The sequence below is a fragment of the Myotis lucifugus genome, unplaced genomic scaffold, assembly GCF_000147115.1.
Source record: "Myotis lucifugus unplaced genomic scaffold, Myoluc2.0 scaffold_3, whole genome shotgun sequence".
NCBI classification, from domain to species: domain Eukaryota; kingdom Metazoa; phylum Chordata; class Mammalia; order Chiroptera; family Vespertilionidae; genus Myotis; species Myotis lucifugus.
In genome coordinates this window covers 401,147-422,827 of record NW_005871051.1, presented here as the reverse complement: position 1 = coordinate 422,827, position 21,681 = coordinate 401,147, and the positions used below count along the sequence as shown (strand labels likewise).

The 21,681-nt window shown below is 43.1% G+C and overlaps 1 protein-coding gene across 1 annotated transcript in view; it reads left to right on the top strand.

The window, feature by feature from the left end:
- Window positions 1-21,681, top strand: part of STAT4 (signal transducer and activator of transcription 4) — a 73,665-nt gene that overhangs the window by 19,979 nt on the left and 32,005 nt on the right. Inside the window, exons 3-5 of the mRNA XM_006082356.3 lie at window positions 18,535-18,633; window positions 19,705-19,797; window positions 20,689-20,767. Coding sequence (XP_006082418.1) covers window positions 18,535-18,633; window positions 19,705-19,797; window positions 20,689-20,767 — 271 coding nt within the window. The remainder of the gene's footprint in view (window positions 1-18,534; window positions 18,634-19,704; window positions 19,798-20,688; window positions 20,768-21,681) is intronic.

Sequence of the window (21,681 nt, the reverse complement as noted above, 5' to 3'; positions counted from 1 at the left end):
AGGCACACTGTGGCTGCTGGTGCTTGTCTTGGGGGTGGGGGAGCAGCTCAGGCTGGGAGGGGGGGCAGGGGCGCACTGTGGCTGCTGGTGCTGGTGCTGGTGCTGGTCTTGTCGGGGGGCCAGCAGCTCAGGCAGGGGGCGCGTCCTTGACAAACAGGAACGTGAAGAGAGCTGGCGTGTGGTGATTTTTCCAATAGAAACCAAGAGGTTTCTGTTTTTGCCAAACGGAAAGAAATGTGTCACACATGCAGTTTTATTTTTCGGGTAGTTGAGCAGATATGGAACATTCTGTCAAGAACAATGATTTTGTTAGGGACTCTCTCGCCAGCGTTTAAGGGCACGTCCGCGTGGCTCTAGAATTTCAGGGGAGTTTCCATCGGTTCGTTCGGGCTGTGTGACCTTTGGCTGGTTTTCAACCTGTCAGGCCGACCACAGGATCACTGCCCGGGGCAGGCTGACTCTTTCCCTTTCACCCCTGCGCCTACCCGCTGTGCTGATGCGAACCCAAAGAGTTTCTTACGTAAGAAAAAGGCATCTGCTTAGCTTGGCATAACCTGTGTGCGTGAATGGAAGCGAAATGACCCTTCCTCCCGCTCTGCCTCCTCCCCTGCAGTTCGTATATGACTTCTCCGTCCTGAACCCTCCCCAGTCCGCTTCTGCGTCTGCTTCTGGAAGCACCTCTGTGTGTGCGTGAAAAAGTATGTTCCCAAAGGACACTTGTCTGTAAAGAACAGGCTGTGACCAGCATCACGTTCTCCCTCTTCCCAGACACATCCCCTCTCCAGGCTCACCCATGGTGGGCTTCATCAGTTATAATCATAGTTTCCAGAGACCATGGACATGCCCCCCAAGAAAGAAACATCCTATCAGAATGGGGGTCCTTCGCCCCATAGAAGATTTGGGACTTTCCCACATAATCAATAATCGCTGAAAAGGTAGAAGGATCGTGGCAGCTCTCCTCCTGTGGCCCTGCATGAGACCAGAAGAAGGGATGGCGGTCATCTGAATGGAAAAGCCAAGAAATGGTGCCTTGACTGTTTCCACTTCGCCGGGGAAACACAAAACACCGCATCGGACCCAAACAGTGGGAACGGAATTCAGCGCATAATGCTGGGCCGCCTGTGTGCTCATGAGTCGGGCGACCTGGGTCGGACCCTGGCCCTGATTTCCTCCCTGCGTGGCTTTAGCAAGTCCCTCAATTTCCCTGCGCCTCCCTGTCTGTCTCTTCCCTGTCAAATGGGCGAGTGACAGTGCTGTGCCCCTTAGAATTCACACGGAGCTTCTTAGCATTCAGAAAGCCCAAAATATATGTCATTTCATAAATATTACCATCTCTAGCCCTGAGGGTAAATGACACGTTTCTTTCAGATTAGTAGCAGGCAGGAGAATTATAGAGAAGAAATAGCCCGGCTGGTGTGGCCCAGTGGTTGAGTGTTGACCCATGAACCCAGAGGTCACGGTCCGATTCCTGGTCAGGGCACATGCCTGGGTTGTAGGCTCGATCCCCAGTGTGGGGGAGCGTGCAGGAAGCAGCTGATCGATGTTTCTATCTCTCTATCCCTCTCCCTTCCTCTCTCTAAAATCAATAAAAAAAATTTTTTTTAAATCTGAGATCTAAAACATTTTTAAAAAGAAGAAATACAAATTATTTGGTGAACAAGAAGGCTGATCTCTGACACTTCTAAAGAGTTTTCCTCCCTGGGCGCAGATGAGAAGCAAGCCCTGTGCTTATGTGTGCACTCCACGTCTCTGCTGCTGATGCTAAAGTGTGGAGATGCTTGAACTCAATAACACACCTGTCGGTATCGAGTCCAGCATCACCTGACTGGCACGCTAGGGGTATCCCCACGCACGGGAGGGGCATTTCATGCAGGGTCTGCCGTATGGAATATCTTTCCCACCCGGAGGCTCCCGGGAACGCCATCTCGTGAAGAGGAGGGTTCCCCACACACTGGCGTTCCTAGCGGATCTGGCCTAACTCCAGTGCTGGCGCAGGCGCAGGCGCTCTGTAACGGGAGGCGGCCTCATTCTGCCCCTGAGAGAGGGGTGTTTGCTTTTCCTAAGATGATTTGTTGCCTCATGACTTTTTTGTAGGAATCTCGGATCAGGCATTTTTTCTCTCTTCTAAGCAGCACTGACCTGTGAGACTCAGGCAGTGCTAGGCATGCGTGTTGATGTGTCCCCTGCTCGGCCCGGTTGGAGAGTCCACAGCTTTATTTGCCAGAAAAGCACCAGTGAGGCCCCAGGGTCCCAGTTCTTTTGTAACATCTGTGTTCTGGCCCACGGATGGCTAATTATTTTGGGCTTGAGACAGGCGGATAGCAAAATAGAAGCGAGGAGAGCTGGGATGCTGACACCATTTCACCTGACCCTTCCTGTGACTGATGACTCAGGCGAGGCCACAAGCCTCAGGAACAGGAAAGCAGACCAGGGTCTTTCCCCCGCAACCTCAGACCCTCTCAGGCCCCTCGGCTCAGGCCAACACCAGCTCCATCCAGAAGTCAGGGCCTGTTTGTTTTCCGTTTGTAGCCATTAGCATTTAAATATAGGGTAATTAAGTGCTACATTTAGAAATCAGCCACAATCTGAGTGTACATAAGGGGAGCTATCTCCGTAGACTGTGGCCTAGCCAGGTAATTCAGCAGCATCTGTTTATTCAGCGTTATGTTTTTGAAGACTATTTAATAATGACATGGAAAAATAATCCTGATGTGTTATTTGCTAAGTTGCCGGGAGCCGGTACATCCTTGCTGCTTGACACAGTCGCTGCAGGAAAGAAACATCTGCACAGCATATGTTTCAAGGGACCTGGCATATATAGCATATTGTTCTTAATATGTTTGCTCTCTTTAGCGCCATGTGTTTTAACCAAGGTCACCTCTCCGAGAAAGGTTGTTTCCCCAGGTGGGGATTTTCCCTGAGGTTAGGGAGGGGGATACACCCCTATTAAGTGCAGCGGGTAGTTAAGCTACATAATCTTTACTCCCTGGAATGGAGATAAGAAACGCCCTAACCTTTGTAATAGAAATTGACAGGATTAAAATCGGCTGGTATAAATATGGATGTAACAAGACAATAAACATCAGATCCTCGTCAGTTCCTAACCAGAACTCCGACCAGAACTTTGGCTGGAGATCCTGGCTAGAGGTCCTGACTAGGCTGCTGATCAACTGAAGGCTGTCTTCGTGTCATTCCTTCTTCGGCCGACTCCGTCCACACCTTTGGGGACCCCTGGACCCGCTGGGATTGGACCCCAGCACTAAGTGAAAATGACTGAATACACGCCTGTATCTCAATTTTATGTTCTATTATATATAGGAAGGAAAAAATAATTTTAAAAACCTGGAAGTAAATACATGAAAAATGTTACTCATATGTAAATTTGGGGATAATTTTAATTTCTCACGTATACTTTTCCCATATTTTATATATTTTATACAGTGGGTATGAATTCTGTTTGTCATCTAAAAGGCAAAGAATATTATTGCAAAGAACACAATGTATTATAATCACCCGGGAAAAGAGTTGGTAGCTGTAAAGACCATCCCTCTTTAGAAAGAACACGTCAGCAGGGATGTGGTGCATGATGTACGTGCCATCCCCTCATCCCTTTGGCGTGGGTAGGACAGTGTAAGGACTTTGGCTTTTATTTTGAAATGAGAAACCACTGGAAGCTTTTGGTAAAGGAGTGACATGAATCAATTAGCTTTTAACAGTATCACTATTATTGATTATATTAGGTCCCTCGGCCTGGCCTGCGGGGATTGGGCTGAAACCTGCTCTCCGACATCCCCCGAGGAGTCCCAGATTGCGAGAGGGAGCAGGCCAGGCCGAGGGACCCCAGCAGTGCATGATGCGGGCTGGGGAGGGGCCGAGGGAGGGCTCCAGGGCGTGTCTCGCCCCCTTCCGATTGGCCGGACCCTAGCAGCAAGCTAACCTACTGGTCAGAGTGTCTGTCCCCTGATGGTCAGTGCATGTCATAGCAACTGGTAGAACAGTCGAATGAACGGTCAGACACTTAGCATATTAGGCTTTTATTCTATAGGATGGGGATTTAAAGATGTCACATCTATATATTCAATAGAACTTGTGATAAAACTAAAACAAATTGGTTAAAGCAGGTCTCCTCCTTGAAAATAAGACAAGTCTCAGTTTACCTTTTCTTCTCCAACACCTGCTCCTCCACCAGCAGTTACTCTGTCTCTATGGAGCCGTTGGCAAGTCTCTCACGATGCTTATGGGTTTGGCAGACAGGGTCAAATTTCAGTCCAAAAGCAATAATCAGGACAAACGTATTAAAATAAGAAACAATTTCAAATAAAATATTAACATTCATGGATCAGTATGCACCAAATAATATTGAATTGAAATATAAGGTAAAAATTATAAATACAAGAAAAAATGAGAAAAATAAAGTAGTGGGACACTTCAATACATTTTTCTCGGTTTTTGACATAACAAATAGGAAAAACCATAAATGAACAAGATCTAAATATTACAATTTAATGAGGTTGATTTAACCAAGAATATATCACAGCCTATTAATGGTGAAAAATAAATCTACAGGTCAACAGTAGAGAATTTACTAAATAAATAAGATGGGCTAAAATAACCATTACACAAGCTATTAAAAATGATATTGATTGTAAACATACACTCGGAGAAAAGAAACTAAATGGGCACATCAAAATGTTAACATCGGTTATCTCCAGATCCTGTGATTATGGGTGGTTTTTATTTTCTTGGTGATGTTTGCATTTAAAATCCTTTTCAAAGGACATTTTTTGCCTCTACAGTCGGAGAAAAACATAATTGACCTTTGCTTAATGATTGTGATCTTATGACCATCCCCCTTGATTCTCACAACTCGGGAGAAAAGGCAGGTTTTACTGGGGAGAAAATCAAGGCTTTTATTTTTAATGTCATAGTCAGTGACAGGGGCTGGGGTAGAACCTGGATTTCTGACCTCACATCCTGAGGACTTCCCAGTGCCTGTTGGGGGATAAACCATGTCTCCACAAAGGCCTTGTTTAAATGCAGCTGGTGCGCCTGGCCGGTGTAGCTCAGTGGGTAGAGCATCGGCCTGCAGGCGGAAGGGTCCAGGGTTCGATTCTGGTCAAGGGCACGTACTTGGGTTGCAGGTGCCTCCCCTCCCCATGCAGGAGGCAACCAATCAACGTGTTTCTCTCTGTGGATATTTCTCTCTGTCTTTCCCTCTCTCTTCCACTCCCTCTAAAAATCAGTGGGAAAATATCCTTGGGTGAGGATTAAAAATAAATAAATAAATGCAGCTGGTTCAGCATGTCAAGTGATCAAGGCCCTGAGGTAATAAAATATAAAAACTCATGCAGTTCAGTAGGGCCTGTTCACCTAAGCTGATGGGAGTTAGAGGCAACCACATCTGATTAATTAGTTCTACATGAAGTAGGAACGGAGGGAATGAGAGAAGTACGTTTTGATGGGAGCTGGAAGTAGAACTAGTCCTGGAAGCCAGAACTGTCACCTTTAAGGCGCTGGCACCTGAGGGACGAATTCTTCCTAGTTAGTGTGTTGTCTAGAGTGGCCATGAGAGAAGAAGTCACTAGAATATAAACATGTGAGCGAGCCCTGCATCGTAGGCCACCCTGAAGGCCACTTGCAAGCATCCCTCCGGGTGTCTGCACACCAACACTGGGATTCAGTTTCAGGAGTGGCTCTGCGACCTGCCTCGAGTTCCCAGTTGAGAAAATAGGTCAGTAGGGCACCACCTTCCATTGTTGATGAGCCGGCAGCCATCCCTCGGTTTCCATTTCCCGCCGTCGCTCGCTGGTATTGATACTTCGCCTCAGTTCAAATAGATGTCAGACTTTTGTTCAATGGAAAGTGTACAGGGACACTTTGGGGGCTGCCTCGTAAATGTCACGTCTTCAGAGACCGGTTTTATTCTTCACGTTGGAATGATGTTTCCACTTCTTGCTTCGGGCGCTGTAACTTTCTAATCTCTGCACCATATGTAAATTAACGTAAACGTTTTTACTGATGGAATTTTTGTTACGAAATAGCTTTTTGATTTTTTTCCGATTCCTTAATAATACATATCATTGTAAAAATTCAAACGATAATGCAAAGTCTAAGAAGAAACTAAAAATCCCCTGAAATTCCACCAAGATAAGATAACCGCCATGAACATTTTGTTCACTGTCTTTTCACTCCATAAACCCTCGTATGTAATTTATCATAAATTAGATATTACACATGCTATTTTTTTATTCCAAACTCATTTTCCTACCTCCCTCTGTGCCATCACCCCCAGTGACATCACCCCCAAAGACATCAGTGTTATCAACCAATGTGCACCCTTCCATTTCTATATCCGGTTAGTTACATAAAATGGGAAAATGGGTGATTTATCTGCATGTGTGTTGTGTGTGTTTTTTGGAATTTTATAAATGGGGAAGCCAGAATTTTGTCATTTAAAAAATGAAGTTTTGTGACTCATTTCTCTGCTTTTCAAATTTTACATCACAGAAGTCTCTTGATTTGAATGGTAGCAGATGGCCCATGGAGTGGATGTCACAATTTATTGAACCACTGCCCATAAACAGCATTGTACGTGCATTCTTATGGGCGAGTGCTCTTACTTTTATAGGACAGATCCTAGAAATGGACTCACTGGTCAGAGATATAAATATTTTAAGTGTTAGTAGATGTTGTCAGACCGCTTTCCAGACAAGCTGTGAAACTCGCCTCTCAGCAGCAGCGTGCACAGGGACCGCCTCCCCAGGCCCCATTAGCAGCAGCGTTCTCATTCTTTTCCACGTTTGCCCACCTGGTTGTTGGACACTGATGTCGGCCTCTCTTTTTTCTACTTTAAATTTGCTTTTCTGCCCTGACCGGTTTGGCTCAGTGGATAGAGTGTTGGCCTGCAGACTGAAGGGTCCCAGGTTCGGTTCCGGTCAAGGGCATGTACCTGGGTTGCAGGCACATCCCCACTAGGGAGTGTGCAGGAGGCAGCTGTTCGATGTTTCTAACTTTCTATCCCTCTCCCTTCCTCTCTGTAAAAAATCAATAAAATATATATTTTTTTAAAAACTTTGCTTTTCTGTGACTGCTTGTGAGTCTGGGCACCTTTCCCTCAGGTATTGGCTGTTTGGATGTGCCCTCTGTCCACTTTCCCATTCACTTTCTCCTATTGGGCCTTCTCATCAATTTCCAAGTATATATTAAACTATTACTTTAAACATGTCTTTCCTGCCCTAACCGGTTTGGCTCAGTGGATAGAGCGTCAACCTGTGGACTGAAGGGTCCCAGGTTCGATTCTGGTCAAGGGCATGTACCTTGGTTGCGGGCACATCCCCAGTGGGGAGTGTGCAGGAGGCAGCTGATTGGTGTTTCTCTCTCATCGATGTTCCTAACTCTCTATCCCTCCCCCTTTCTCTCTGTAAAAAAGCAATAAAATATATTTTTTTAAAAATGTCTTTCCTAGTAAATACTCTTTCGTATGCATTACTAATATTTTCCTCAATCTGTGATACGTCATTTGGCTTTATGACATCTTTTTCCACACAAAAATAATTAAACGTAGTGAAAATTCATCTTTTTTTGTATAGTTTCTGGGGGTCCTGCTTTGATTTAAAGTCTCCCATTATATGCATGTTTTCATGAATGTATTGTAACCTTTAAAAAGTTTTTAAGTCTTTAATTTACATAGAATTATTTGTATAGAAATCCAGCTTTCTCTTAAGGATTGATAGATATTTACAACAGCAAGATTTTTTAGATAATCATTACCACTGAGCTGAAACACTACCTTTTCATATGTTAATTTTCCACCCCTCTCTGTTATAATCTGCTAATCTGGGTATATGTGGATGCTATTGATTATAATGTGTATTTTGTACTATATTTATGCTTTGTAAACATACTGCACTGTATAGTACACTTCAGTGTCTTGTATGGTAAGTCCTCCTTCCCCAACTTACTGACAATGACTACGGTTAACTGGTTGATAACCACACTCTGGAGTAAAATTGAATCGGGCTTCAAGTTACTTAACCTCTCTCTCTATCAGTTCCCGGTGAAATCATGCTAGTATGACCTCAAGCAGTTGTGGAGACTCAGTAAAGCAAAACAAAACACAGAAAGTCTTCTACCATCAAGCGCTAAAAAACCCGTTAGCCTTGGTCACTTTCCTAACTGTTGTGCAGCATTTCTTCCGTGTGAACTTTATTGCCTCTTTCCTTCAGCCCAAACCCTCCACAAGCAACGTTGGAGAGCCGAACTTCAATTCCACATGCATGTACTCATTTGGGGACAGTTAATATGTTTTGTGATAGTAAGTCTCACACCCTAGAATTCTCTATGATGCTTCTTCTATGTTATTTTTAAGATTTTTGCCCTCTAGGCTTTGCTGAAAGTCTTCAATAGGACCCTAGTTTAAGTCCTGTCAGACTTGTGCTTTTTCTTGTTAAATGTATTCCTAAGTTCAAAAAATTATTTTTCTTATTATTTGGTTTGCAACATTTCCCCCATTTCAAGTTCTAGATGGCCTTGGCCAGTGTAGACAAAAGCGTGTTATCTTGACAATCTAGTCCAGAATTATTTTATTAGGCTCTCTTGTTTTTTCTAGATATACAATTATTTCATCAATAAGAGAGATGTGTGTATACCGTCTTTACCAATATTGACTTTTTATGTTCTTGTCTAAACTCTTTAGTTATGAGGATGTATCCTTGTTACCACGATAGTGAGGGTGACGAGAGGATCCTACCAGACATAAGCCAAGGGCACAGATTCCTTCGCCATTAGTAAAAGAGGTGTCAGCGTCTACAGAAAGCGGGAGGCTCCGAGTGTCATCACCACTGGGGAGACATCCTCGCAGTCCACGTCTCCCCACGGCAGCCTCGCTGCCAATGGTGTTGGTCAGCCAGGGCCTTCGAGAAGCGAAGTTGCCCTCTCCAGGGGATTTCATTCCTTGCTGCCCTCTTCCAGCTAAGCTCAAGACTGTCTCATTCCTCCCTGACTACCAGGGACAAGAGACGGATCAAGACCCCCAAAGGATTTCAGGATAGACATCTGTCCCACCACAGAGCCTGAACAATATGCTTTTTCTATGTTTCTCCCAGTTAGGAGAGGATTGTTGTCATTGATCCTTTCATGTGATCATCCCACAAACATTGGTGAGATTCCTATCAGGTGACCAGTCTCTGCTTAGGAAAGATACAGTCTAGACGGGGAATGAGACATAGCACCAAATCATGGAAGCGCCATGTGAGAAGCTGCACACACAAGTAGGCACCAAGAAGGACCAGGGGCTGGGATTTGACTCTCCTTTCAAGCGACCACGTGAGCTTGGTGTTGTGTGATGCGGGCCAGAAAAGACGTGAGGCTTCCTGGTCAGAGGCAAGGACTTGGTTATCCACAGCAAAGGCGGGCTCAGAGCTTCATGCTCATTCGCATTGGTCCCCCACTTCTCCCGAGTCCTACGCGGGGACACAGGGGTCTCTCATGGTCGCATGCACACTCAGTGGGTTGTGTACCAGGAGACTGACGTTGAGGGACGCACTGCTTTTAGAGCTGGGCGAAGCAAGCCTGCTCTTTAGCTGGCGGGGAGACGTGACCTCATCACTTACGGTTGCTTTCTGCAAATGCAGCCCCGAAGAACGGTCAGGCCTTGCTCTCTTGGCATGTCCATCAAGGTCATGTGCGGATACCCAGGGTCCCTGGCAGAGGGCCTCTACCAGCAGCAGATATAACTGCCAGGAGTATTAAACCTAAGTAATCTCTTGCCCTGGCCAGTTTGGCTCAGTGGATAGAGTGTCGGCCTGCAGACTGAAGGGTCCCAGGTTCGATTCTAGTCAAGAACATTTACTTCGGTTGCAGGCTCCTCCCCGGCCTGGGCCCTGGTCAGGGCACGTGCAGGAGGCAACCAATCGATGTGTTTCTCTCACATCAATATTTTTCTCCATCTTTTCCTTTCTCTTCCACTCTCTCTAAAAATCAATGGGAAAATATCCTCAAATGAGGATTAAAAAAAAACCAAAAAACCTAAGTAGTCTCAAAAAAAGTGATTGAATAATGTTGTCATTGCACATGTAATATTTTTGTTGGTTTAGCTGCTGCTGCTTTCTTGCGGTTCCAGAAAGAATGGTGAGTGCATGAGCAGGTTTACCATTTCCAGGGAAAATGAAATGAAACGCAGTTGTGGCTCAAGTGGTCTGGTGAGAGAGAGAAAGAATGCGTTTCTTAAAAGATAGTTGTGTAGGAACAAAAAATACACATCTATCAACAAGTGAATCTAAAAATCAAGTGAATAAATAATCTGATGAACAGAATGAACTGGTGATTATAATAGAATCAGGGGCATAGAAAGGGAGTGGACTGACTATTTTGGGGGGGAAAGGGGTGTGGAGGGTGCGGGAAGAGACTGGACAAAAATCATGCACCTATGGATGAGGACAGTGCGGGGAGTGGTCAGGGCGGAGGGTGGGGTGGGAACCGGGTGGAGGGGAGCTATGGGGGGAAAAAAGAGGAACAACTGTAATAATCTAAACAATAAAGATTTAATTAAAAAAAGAAAAAGAAAAAAAAAAGACAGTTGTGATTTGGAAAAGCCCTCGTGTGTGGAGTGAGAGCCGCCTGGGCTTGCAGAGTTCCTTCTTGACTTGCGCGTCCTGTGACTTTTCACCAAGGACACAGCCCCTGGGCTTCCTCATGGGGACCTTACAGGCTGTTGCCAGTTTTTAAAACAAAGCTTCTGAAGCACCCTGCACACCAGGGGAGTTCAGTCAATGGCAGGTGATGTCCAAACATAGAAAGCAGTGGTTCTCAACCTCCTGGCCCTTTAAATACAGTTCCTCATGTTGTGACCCAACCATAAAATTATTTTCGTTGCTACTTCATAACTGTCATGTTGCTACTGTGATGAACCGTCATGTAAATATCTGATATGCCGGATGGTCTTAGGCGACCCCTGTGAAAGGGTCATTCGACCGCCAAAGGGATCGCGACCCACAGGTTGAGAACCGCTGATATAAAGGGTAAGTAGAGTTGGCAGGCATCTACTTGGGTCTCTTCCTGTCGTTGCTAATTAAGCAGTTCATCCATCTCCTCATTACAAGGCTGTGAATGCCCCCTGAGCACTGAATCGTAGTTATCATGTGAGAAAGATCTGATGCATGTATAATTTCTCGTCTTGTTTAGTTTTAGTCATAAAAGTAACACATGCTTAATTATTGTTAAAAGTCTAACGATACCAAAGAATTGAGGTAAAAGTGTAGCTGTCCATCCCACCCACCCCTTCTCCCCAAGGGTGACCATTCATGATATTGACATATCCCCTCCCAGGCCTTGCTCTATGCATCCAAAGTGTGGTATTGATTGTTTTTTCCCAGACACCTTATGAACTATGCTCTGGTGGGTGACAGCGCTGTATTATTATTTCTAATTGCTAGTTTGTGTGGGTTAATTTTTTATTCAAAGCAGCTTTTAATGTATGTGTGTGCCTGTGAGAGTTAGTCCTAGAGAAATGCCAGGAAAGTCCCCATTGTTTAATGCTTTGAAAACCCCAAAAACATCGTCTTGTTTTTTTCCTGGAGTTTCTTTTATATTCATGTAAATACATTTCCTGGAACACAACTCCACCTTCATTGGCTTTATAATTCGTTTTGGTCACTTCTGTGAAACGAATAGGATGACTTTATCTTCTGTTTTTATTGATTTACCATTTATGAGCTTTAAGTTCTCCTAACGCCCCCATCAGGCAACATAGAAAACTCCTTATCCAAGCATGTCAAACTCAAAGGCTAACGTGGGCCAAATAGACAAGGCATGCGGCCCACAGGCTGTGAGTTTGACATGCTTGCAGCTTATACTTATGTAAAGGTTTTACAAGTTCTGAAGCTCTTTCTCAGTTGTCTGGCCTGCCCCACAAGGACCCTGTGGTGCGTGACAGCCACTACTAGGGCAATTGAAGTGACGAAGGTTAAGAAGTGACTTGCCTAAGGTCACACAGTAACCATCACAAGCCCAATTCCCTTGATTTTACATGGCAAGCAATTCACAGAGCAATCGTCTCAGATGAGTTAAACCTATTACACATAGAACATGTCAGGAAATACACTCAGAATTTGTAGACACAGTACTTGGTACCTTTAAGAAGTATTCTCTTTTAAAAAATAAGTTAACATAAACTGTATATACCTGTAGCTAATTTTTAGCTAGCTTGTTTTAAGATCCATATAGTATTAGTAATAGACATGGGGCAGGAATCATTTTTCTCCACCGAGAATGGGTACCTCACTTCTCTTTCATCACGAAAATCTTTGTGGAGCCCTATCTGGTTTGGCTCAGTGGATAGAGCGTCGGCCTGCAGACCAAAGAGTCCCGGGTTCGATTCTGGACAAGGGCACGTACCTTGGTTGCAGGCTCCTCCCTAGCCCGGGCCCTGGTACAGGAGGCAACTAATCAATGTGTTTCTCTCACATCGATGTTTCTCTCTGTCTTTCTTTCCCTCTCTCTTTCACTCTCCCTAAAAATCAATGGGAAAATAGCCTCAGGTGAGGCTTAACAAAATAAGAAGGAAAAGGAAAGACACCCTCTGTGGTGATGAGAGAACGTAATGCGAACTGAACCGGAGAGGTAGGTAGCTCAAGGATATGTCAGAATTGTGACTTCCGTAAGACGACTTTTAGAAGGAGGCTGGACTTCTTAGAGCAGTAAGACGACTTTTAGAAGGAGGCTGGACTTCTTAGAGCAGTCTTAGGTTTACAGGAAAACTCCCTCCCCCTGCCAGAGTTGCCCTGTGGTTAACATCTTGCATTAGGTGGGACATTCGTTGATCCTCGCACTAGAATCCTTGTCCCAGGGGAGCCTTTGGAGGACCCCAAGCTCAGCTGTGGGTACATGTTTCTTCAGAATCCCCACCCCCGTGGTTGCTGTCTTTCAAGGCTCTCCTGAAACGTCCCCACTTACCTGTCCTGGGCCCCTCACTCTCCTCTGCAGGGGCGAGGCCTCAGCAGCCAGAGAACAGCACCCGGTAACCCTTTCACAATGGCCAGGAAACCAATTAAATGTGGTCTCCCTCATGTGTTTGCATTTTTAAAAATATATTTTTATTGATTTCAGAGAGGAAGGGAGAGGGAGAGAGAGATAGAAACATCAATGAGAAGAGAGAATCATTGATTGGCTGCCTCCTGCACGCCCCCTACTGGGGATCGAGCCCACAACCCAGCATGTGCCCTTGACTGGAATCGAACCCGGACCCTTCAGTCCACAGGCCGACGCTCTATCCCCTGAGCCAAACCAGCCAGGGCACGTGTTTGCATTTTAAAGGGGGTCCTTGGGGAAAGAACGCAAAGGAGTGACTGTCTGGTTGTGAAAACTCAGATTCTGTGCCTCTGAACAGAGGAGGTTCTAAAAGCAAGTCTTCTCCTGTCCTTCACCTCGGACTGGGATTCCTAGGGTCATTTGGGGGCAGAGGGGAGGCAAATGAACTAGTCACTCTTTAGTGACAAGTCAAATTTAGAAGTTAGCTGAAAGGGGAATTTAAATTAGAAGAACTCAAGGGAAAGCCAAGGAATTTAGCATACAGTAGCAGGAAGGTTAAAACAGATGCCAAGATACCTCCCCCCCGCCACACGAACACACATTTTAACACCTCTGAATCAAATTGCATCTTATAACCAATAGCATTTCTGAGGTGCTGTTAGCCGATGGCAATCACAATGTCACTGTCATGGCCTGTGATGTGAAATTGAGTCATAGCTTTCATGTTGTCACCTCGGTTGAATTATGTGCACTGTTGCTGCAACACATGTTGAGTTTAATTGCTGTTTAACGTGTCATCAATAGAACACTGTGATTCAGGGTGGAAGCAAATAGTGATCATGTGTGCAGAATGGAATGGAAACAAACCAGCAGGGTATAAATTTGATATTCAGCAAATTATTTGTCACTAGATGGATAACCCTAAATGCCATATTTTCTTGGAAACCAACAAAAAAGTGCTTTACAGGATGTAAGAAGCAAGAAAGATGCCCACCAGTAGAAGAAGGGATATTATCTTTCATTACTGAGGTTCATGCAGAAGGATTGCCTATCATAAACAAAGCAACAGTGGCAAGAGAAATTGGCAAATTTCTCACAATAGATGAACAAAATCTCAAAACAATAGGAGGCTGGAGGGAACAAATCATGTCTTGTACAGGATTATCGTTAAGATGTACAGTATCCATTTATCAGAAACTCCCTGCTGATTTTGAACAGACTGCACTTAACTTGCAGCATGATGCCATTAAAAAAATTAGAATATTGCCCAGCCTGCGTGGCTCGGTGGTTGAGCATCAACCTATAAACCAGGAGGTCATGGTTCGATCCCCAGTCAGAGCATATGCCCGGGGTGCAGGCTTGATCCCCAGTGTAGGGTGAGCAGGAGGCAGCTGATCAATGATTCTCTCTCCTCATTGATGTTTCACTCTCTCCCTCTCCCTTCCTGTCTAAAATCAATAAAAATATATTTTTTTAAAAAGAAAAGTTTAATTCTAAATAAATGAAGTTTCATGTATATTTACCCTTTTATATGCACAATGTGATTTTAAATATCTATATGTTGAAATAAAAGTATTATTTCAATACGGATAAAATAAAATTCTAAGTGATAAAAATAATGTCATAGTTGATCTTTTTGCTTCAGGCAAAAGGCATTATAAGAGATACAGGTCAATTTATAGCAGTAAAAGATTTGACTCATTAGTAATATATAACAAGTCTGAATGTTTTTGACAGAACCACAAGAGAAAAAACACAAAATACATTTTAGCGTGCCTCTTTTAATAATTGACTAAATGAATCAAGCAAAAAATCAGCAAAGATGTAGAAATTTGAACAACAGAATCAACAAACGTGGGTTAATGACCCTGTGTAAGACATTTGAACCAACAACTGCAGAATTCCCGTTCTCCACAAGCTCACAGGGAACATCTGTTCACAAAAGGGCCGTATGCTGGGCCACAAAAATCTATACTAATAAGAGGGTAATATCCTAATTAGACCAGACATCTTCCAGACATCCTTCCGGACAAAGCCATGGTGGCAAGGGCCGAGGCAGAGGTGGTTAGGGACATCAGGCTGGCAGGCAGAGGCAGTTAGGGGCGATCATGCAAGCAGGCAGGCAAGCAGTTAGGAGCTAGCGGTCAGGCCTAAACCAGCAGTCGGACATCCCCTGAGGGGTCCCAGATTGGAGAGGGTGCAGGCTGGGCTAAGGGGTACACACCCCCCCCCCGTGCATGAATTTCATGCACTGGGACTCTAGTAATTAAAATAATTCAGAATATTAATTCTGATTAGAATTTTTAAATCTATAGAAAAATCAGTTTCAGAAAAGGAATAAATAAAAAATCCCTATGTTTGGAAATTAACCAACATATTTCTAAATAAGTCTTTAGGATGAAGGTGAAATCCTGATGGAAACTAGACCATTAAAAAGGAAGAAAATTATATAAGTATTTATGCAATCTTATACTTACTATGATTTGTATATGCAAATCATACCCAAAGGAATCTACAGATAAATGTTTAGAATAAGAGATATTATAGATATCTTATTAGAATGAATAAGAGTTTAGCAAAGTTGCCAAATTCAAAATCAAAGAACTTGCATGCATATATGCATAACCCATGGACACAACAGTGTGGTGAAGGCCTGGGGGTGGGGAGGGGGGAGGGGATGGGGTGGAGGGGTCAATGGGGAAGGAAAGGGGATGTCTGTAATACTTTCAACATTAAAGGTACATTTTTAAAAAACAATTAGGAAAGAAAGATACCATTTACTTCATTATCAAAGCTACCAACTACATAGAAAGAAACCTGTCAAAAATGTTTTAAGATCGCTGTGGAAAATTATAGTTCTTCATAGAGACATTAAAGAAAACCTAAATAAATGAATTCAAACACAATTATAAGGATGCCAAGTCTCCCAGATGCATCTGAAGATTCATTGCTGTTCAAATTCTCAGTGTGGTTGTGTGTTTGTGTAGCTTGACAAGCCGATTCTAAAATCTGTATGGAAATGCAAACAAAACCTATTCTACTCGCCATCAAACCTACCATAAAGCTCTAGTAATTAAGACAGTTTGCTGGTAGACAGGACCATAAGATGAAACGGGTGTGAGCAGCAAGCCCATCCGTATATAGACATTGCTACGTGACAGAGTTGGCCCAGCAGAGCAGTGGTGGAAGCACAGAATGTTCAGTAAATATCAGTGGCACTGAGTATCCATAGAGAAAAAGGTGAAAGGGACCTCTCGTTATTAACCAGCTCCATGGGAATTAAAATCAAAGGCAAAAGTATAAAGACTTAGCCCTGGCCGGTGTTGCTCAGTTGGTTGAATGTCGTCCCACGCACCCACTGAAGGGTCACACGTTCGATTCCCGGTCAGAGCACATAACCAGGTTGTGGGATCCCTGGTCGGGGTGTGCATGCGGGAGGCAACTGATTGATGTTTCTCTCTCACATCAATGTTTCTCTCCCTACCTTCCTCTCCCTTTCTCTCTCCCTCCCCCTCTCTCTCAAATAAATAAAAAATACTTTAAAAAATAGTATAAAGACTTAAAAAGATAAAATGGGGAGAAAATCCTCCATGACTACAAGTTAGGGAAATATATCTTCGATCATATAAAGCACTAGCCATAAAGGGAAGAATTTGACGTCATTCAAATTAAAAACGTCTGTTTCTTGACCCTGTGAGATAGTGACAAGACAAGCCACAGGGCAGAAGGTCTGTCCACAGAAACCGGACACACAGAAAGGCAGCGTCTCTCCCTCCCTCCTTCCACACGCCACACGTGGACGGTCTGTTTTTTATTTTTGTTGTATTGTTGCTCTTTTTTTTTTTTTTGAGATGCAAACATGTGGTAACTACTGAGAGGTGACATCTTTGATACTTACCAAAATAAAAAGTGCTAATTTGGTTTTGACTCTACAGTGATCAATTTTCCATAAGATGTTTTTGTCTTGTACGTTAAGCGAGGGACTAAGTTAGGAGAAACGCAAAAGGGAAGTGAAAAAATAGCCTGGTGATTCTTTGCTCTTAGAAAAGGAGGAAAGTGAGTAATTTAACCTGACAAGACCTGGGGAGAAACTGATTCTGAAAGGGAAGGTAAAAGAAGTTTAAGCAGGAAAGAAAAATGAAAAAGTGTGCACCTTTTCAGAAATGTTGAAAGATAGCATCAACAAGAAAGAACTCCTGTAGCAGTGAGAAAAACCAGGGAAAAATGGTGATTCTTGGGAGGTAGATGGAAAATGAACAACAGGAACACATTAACAACATTCTAACGAGAAGGAATCTGAAGTTGTCAGCATGCAGAAATCAGAAGTTTGGTGCCCCTCTGTATAAGTAGAATTGTTTTAATTTATTTACCTTATGAGTTTCTGTCAATTCATTTCCTTCCTTTTGTGGGGAGCGGGGGCCTAACCTGGCAGTTGGACATCCCCCGAGGGGTCCTTAGCCGCTGGGCTCGCCATCCAGAAGCCGGCTCGCTGCTCCTTAGCGCTGCCTCGGAGGCTGGAAAGGCTGCCACCACCACCCCTGCGCTCGTCAGCCTTCAGCCTGGCTTCTGGCTGAGTGCACTGACCACCAGGGGGCAGCTCCTGTGTTGAGTGTCTGCCCCCTGGTGGTCAGTGTGCATCATAGCGCCCGGTTGTTCTGCCGTTCAGTCAATTTGCATATTCGGGTTTTATTATATAGGATACTTTTACAAATAGAAGTGCTAATTGACATTCATCATCTAACAAAATCGTGGCCATAAAAATGTTTACAACCAATAACCTCATTTCTTTCCTAGAAAGACCCCTTGGTCTACTCATCTGTATAACCTACTTTTGATTAATTGCTAATTTCCCACTTTGTAGATTGTTATTTTATTTTTTTTCTGTTATTGATCTTTTGGCCATTTCACGGGTAATTGGCACCTCCTTCAGAGAGGAGGGCAGAGTAAATGCATTTATTGTGCCTTCCGTTAATCCTACCTTGGAAAGAGGCTAATAATAATGAAGTGTAATGCTGTGACTAAAATGATGGTGTTGATCAAATTAGACTTGTAAACCAAGAAAACACAGACACCAGCAGGGGCCTGGCAGGTAAGGCGAGTGGTGGACGCCAAGGCAACCGTGGTAATACATGCTCCCCTGGAGGGTTAGAGTGTTTAACTTATATAACACACCCAAACATGAACAGCACCAAACAGGGACCAGAGAAATGCGTTAAGCAGACCATGAAGCACGTAGTTAACTAGTGAGTAGCTGTGGTTCATAATGACTAACTCTTTCACCTAAAACCTGCCCTAAGCCTAAAGTAACATGATTTTTGAAGACAGAACAATATGCCTCAAAGAAGTCTACATTCACAATATGAGTTTCTGTGGTTTTATAAGAGTTGGAACAAATCCCAAATGATTTCCATATTTATTGGGATATCATTTTTTAATTTGCAAACAGCAATGTTTCTTTATGATGCACATATTTAAGCTTTTATGTTGTTTCTGCTCCCTTTTTTCCAGGGAAAATTTCATGGAAATCCAATGCATGTAGCTGTGGTTATTTCAAATTGCTTAAGGGAAGAGAGGAGAATATTGGCTGCTGCCAACATGCCCGTTCAGGTAAGATTTTCTGAACTTGTGATCTTGTTATCTCCTTGGGCTCAATTTTTCTGAACCGAAATCTTTTCTCACAAACGAGCTTCTTCTCTGTTAGTGGCGCCACCATCCTTCAGGACACTTGTCATCAAGACCTAGGGTCCTCTTTGAGTGAGATCCTTTTCTCTGCTTCTTTATTGAGATAGTTACCAATTTTTCCAGCATTTGTTTGTAGAATCTTATCTATAAATTATTTTCTTTCTCTACGGGTCACGCTCTGGCCCATGGTGTTACAATATTGGTTCAAGAATATAGTTAACTACCGCCCTAGCTGGTGTGGTTCAGTGGATAGAGCGTCGGCCCTCGGACTGAAGGTTCCCAGGTTAGATTCTGGTCAAAGGCATGTACCTCGGTTGCAGACTCAATCTTTGGCCCTGGTTGGGCATGTGCAAGAGGCAAACACATTTAATATCAGATTATTAGAGTGGCCAGCGCTTGGAGAAGTTGATCAGCCTTTCTATTTAACAAAGCTAACATTTTGACATATTCTTTCGTAAACTCCCTTTGTTCCAGTATAAAAATAATTCTCATGCTGTCAGATTCATCTGAAGTTAAGTCTAATTCTAAATTTAAGTCTAACTTAATGTAGTTTCACTATACTAATTTTTAAATTACATGTATTAGTTTTAGAGCATTTCAAAAGTAATATTATAGCAAATTAAGAAAAAATTCTAACTATAAAATAATCTATAACTTTACTATTCATGGAGAACACACATAACATTTGGGGGGGATGTTCTTCCAATCACATGTACTTGAGTATACATGTCTGTACATATATCCATATATTTATAAATACATATATAAGCAATAGAGATCATAAATATATGGTGTTTCATAATCTTCTCTATTTTTAACAATACGACACTACTTGTATGTCATTGAATATTTTTCTACAGCATGATTTTTAATGGTTATAGAGTATTTCATATCACATTGATCCAAACCTCAGTTCGAAGTATACTCCACATACCACATTCATCATAAACCTTGTTTTGTCAACACCATTGAAATTTCAAGACATTCTTTTCCCAGGGACCTCTGGAGAAATCCTTGCAAAGCTCTTCCGTTTCGGAAAGACAGAGGAACGTGGAACACAAAGTGGCCGCCATTAAGAACAGCGTGCAGGTGAGTGAGCTGTGGATGCCCAGCAAGGCTGGCTCTCGTCCCCACGCAACCGGCTCTGCTCCTGGCTCCTGGGGTCCAGAGTGCGCGCACACAGAAACACGGCGGCTTGTCAGTAAGATCAATGTCTCTCACACCCTGTGTTCCTATTAGAAAAGATGGCTTTGGGGAAAGCTTTTTAACGTCAGTTACTGGAGACTGGGTCTGCCCGCCACTCTCCATCCCGGGAGCCAGGTGGCCTGAGGCAAGTAAGTCAGCTCACAGAGCCGACCTCTGCTTCCTCCTCTGTATGGGGGTCGCCGGCATAGGGCTGCTGTGAGGCTGTGGAGCTCACACATGAAGAGCCCAGGTCCTGACACTCAATACCTGCTGTGTCTGAGCAGAAACACAGCAGCAGGTTTAGCGAAGAGAAAAGTAAAAATCTCAGGGAGAGAACCAGGAGACACGGAGGAAGCATTTTTTCTAAGACGTAGAGAGGGAAAAATGTATACTGAATTGTCATAAACTGCAGCGGGTTGGAAAGGAGACTCCCAGCAACATGATCCTTGGTACATGGAACAGAATTATATGGAACTAACAGGGGGGAAGGGTGCATGTTCTCGGGTGGAAAAGGAGATTGGTGGCATCCTTTGACACTCACTGAGAAACAAGAGGACAAGTTTCCAATTGGGCGGAGGCAATGGGTGAGCAAATTCAGTCTGGTTCTCCCAGTGATACTCAGCTTTCCTGGGAATGGGCTCTTTGTAGATGTAGGTTCTATACGGTTAGTCTACGATATTACCGGAAACCAGAAGAACAAAGCAGTGTATTTTGAAATACGGGTGATGTTTCATTGACATGCTGAATTATAACAACTGAGAGAACATGTGTTTGTTGTTTTCTTTTTATAAAAAGATAACAGAACAAGACACCAAATATTTAGAAGACCTGCAAGATGAATTTGACTACAGGTATAAAACGATTCAGATGATGGGTGAGTTTCTGTTTCATCCGTAATTCTACACAGGAATGGAAAAGTCACATGACTAGGGCTTCCCCTCTACTCACAGAATTGATAAATTGGTCTCCTTCCCTAAGTGAACGGTGTTTTTTAAAGGGGAGGTTCGGCAGAGTGGTGTTTCTCTTGTTCCATCCTTTTTCCTCCTAACCAATTCTAAGTCAGTGATGAAACCGGTGAGAAGGCACCTCTATGCTGTCATGCAGCCCCAGAAACTAAGTTCCTTCTCCCATAGAAGCAAATACCATTATCACGATTAAAAAGAGTAATAATAGCTGCCTGATATGATCAGAAAATTAGTCATGTCATCCTAGGTGAGTTTTTTTTAAATATAAATTTTTAAAGTTATAAAGTAGAAATGTGACTCACTGTAGGAAATTTGGAAAATAGGCAAAAGCAATAAAAAAATTAAAATCACACCAATTCCCACTGTCTACAGATAAACAGTCAAAATGGTAGTATACTTTCTTCAAGCCACTTTCCTATACGTCCAAATACATACATATCTTTTTTTTTGCAAAATATTGAGGTAATCTTGTACATTGTTTTGTATGTTTCATTTTGAAGTTTTAAGTATTTCCCCATATCATAAAAAATCTTCAAAACATAATTTTAATAATTATATAAACATCAAACAGTAAGGATACTGATATTTATTTGACTAGCTCTTTGTTGTTAAACATTGAAGTTAGATGTTTTTTAAGAAATGGAAGGAAAGAATGAGACTATTTGCTAAGATTTACAAGTAATGATCATTTAAAGTGTGTTGCATTTAGTGGGACAATTAGAGAAATTCAAATTAGGTCTAGATTAGTCCATGGGATTGTATCAGTGTTCATTTATTGCCTTTGGTCATTGTACTGTGCTCACGTAAGACATTAGAGGAAGCT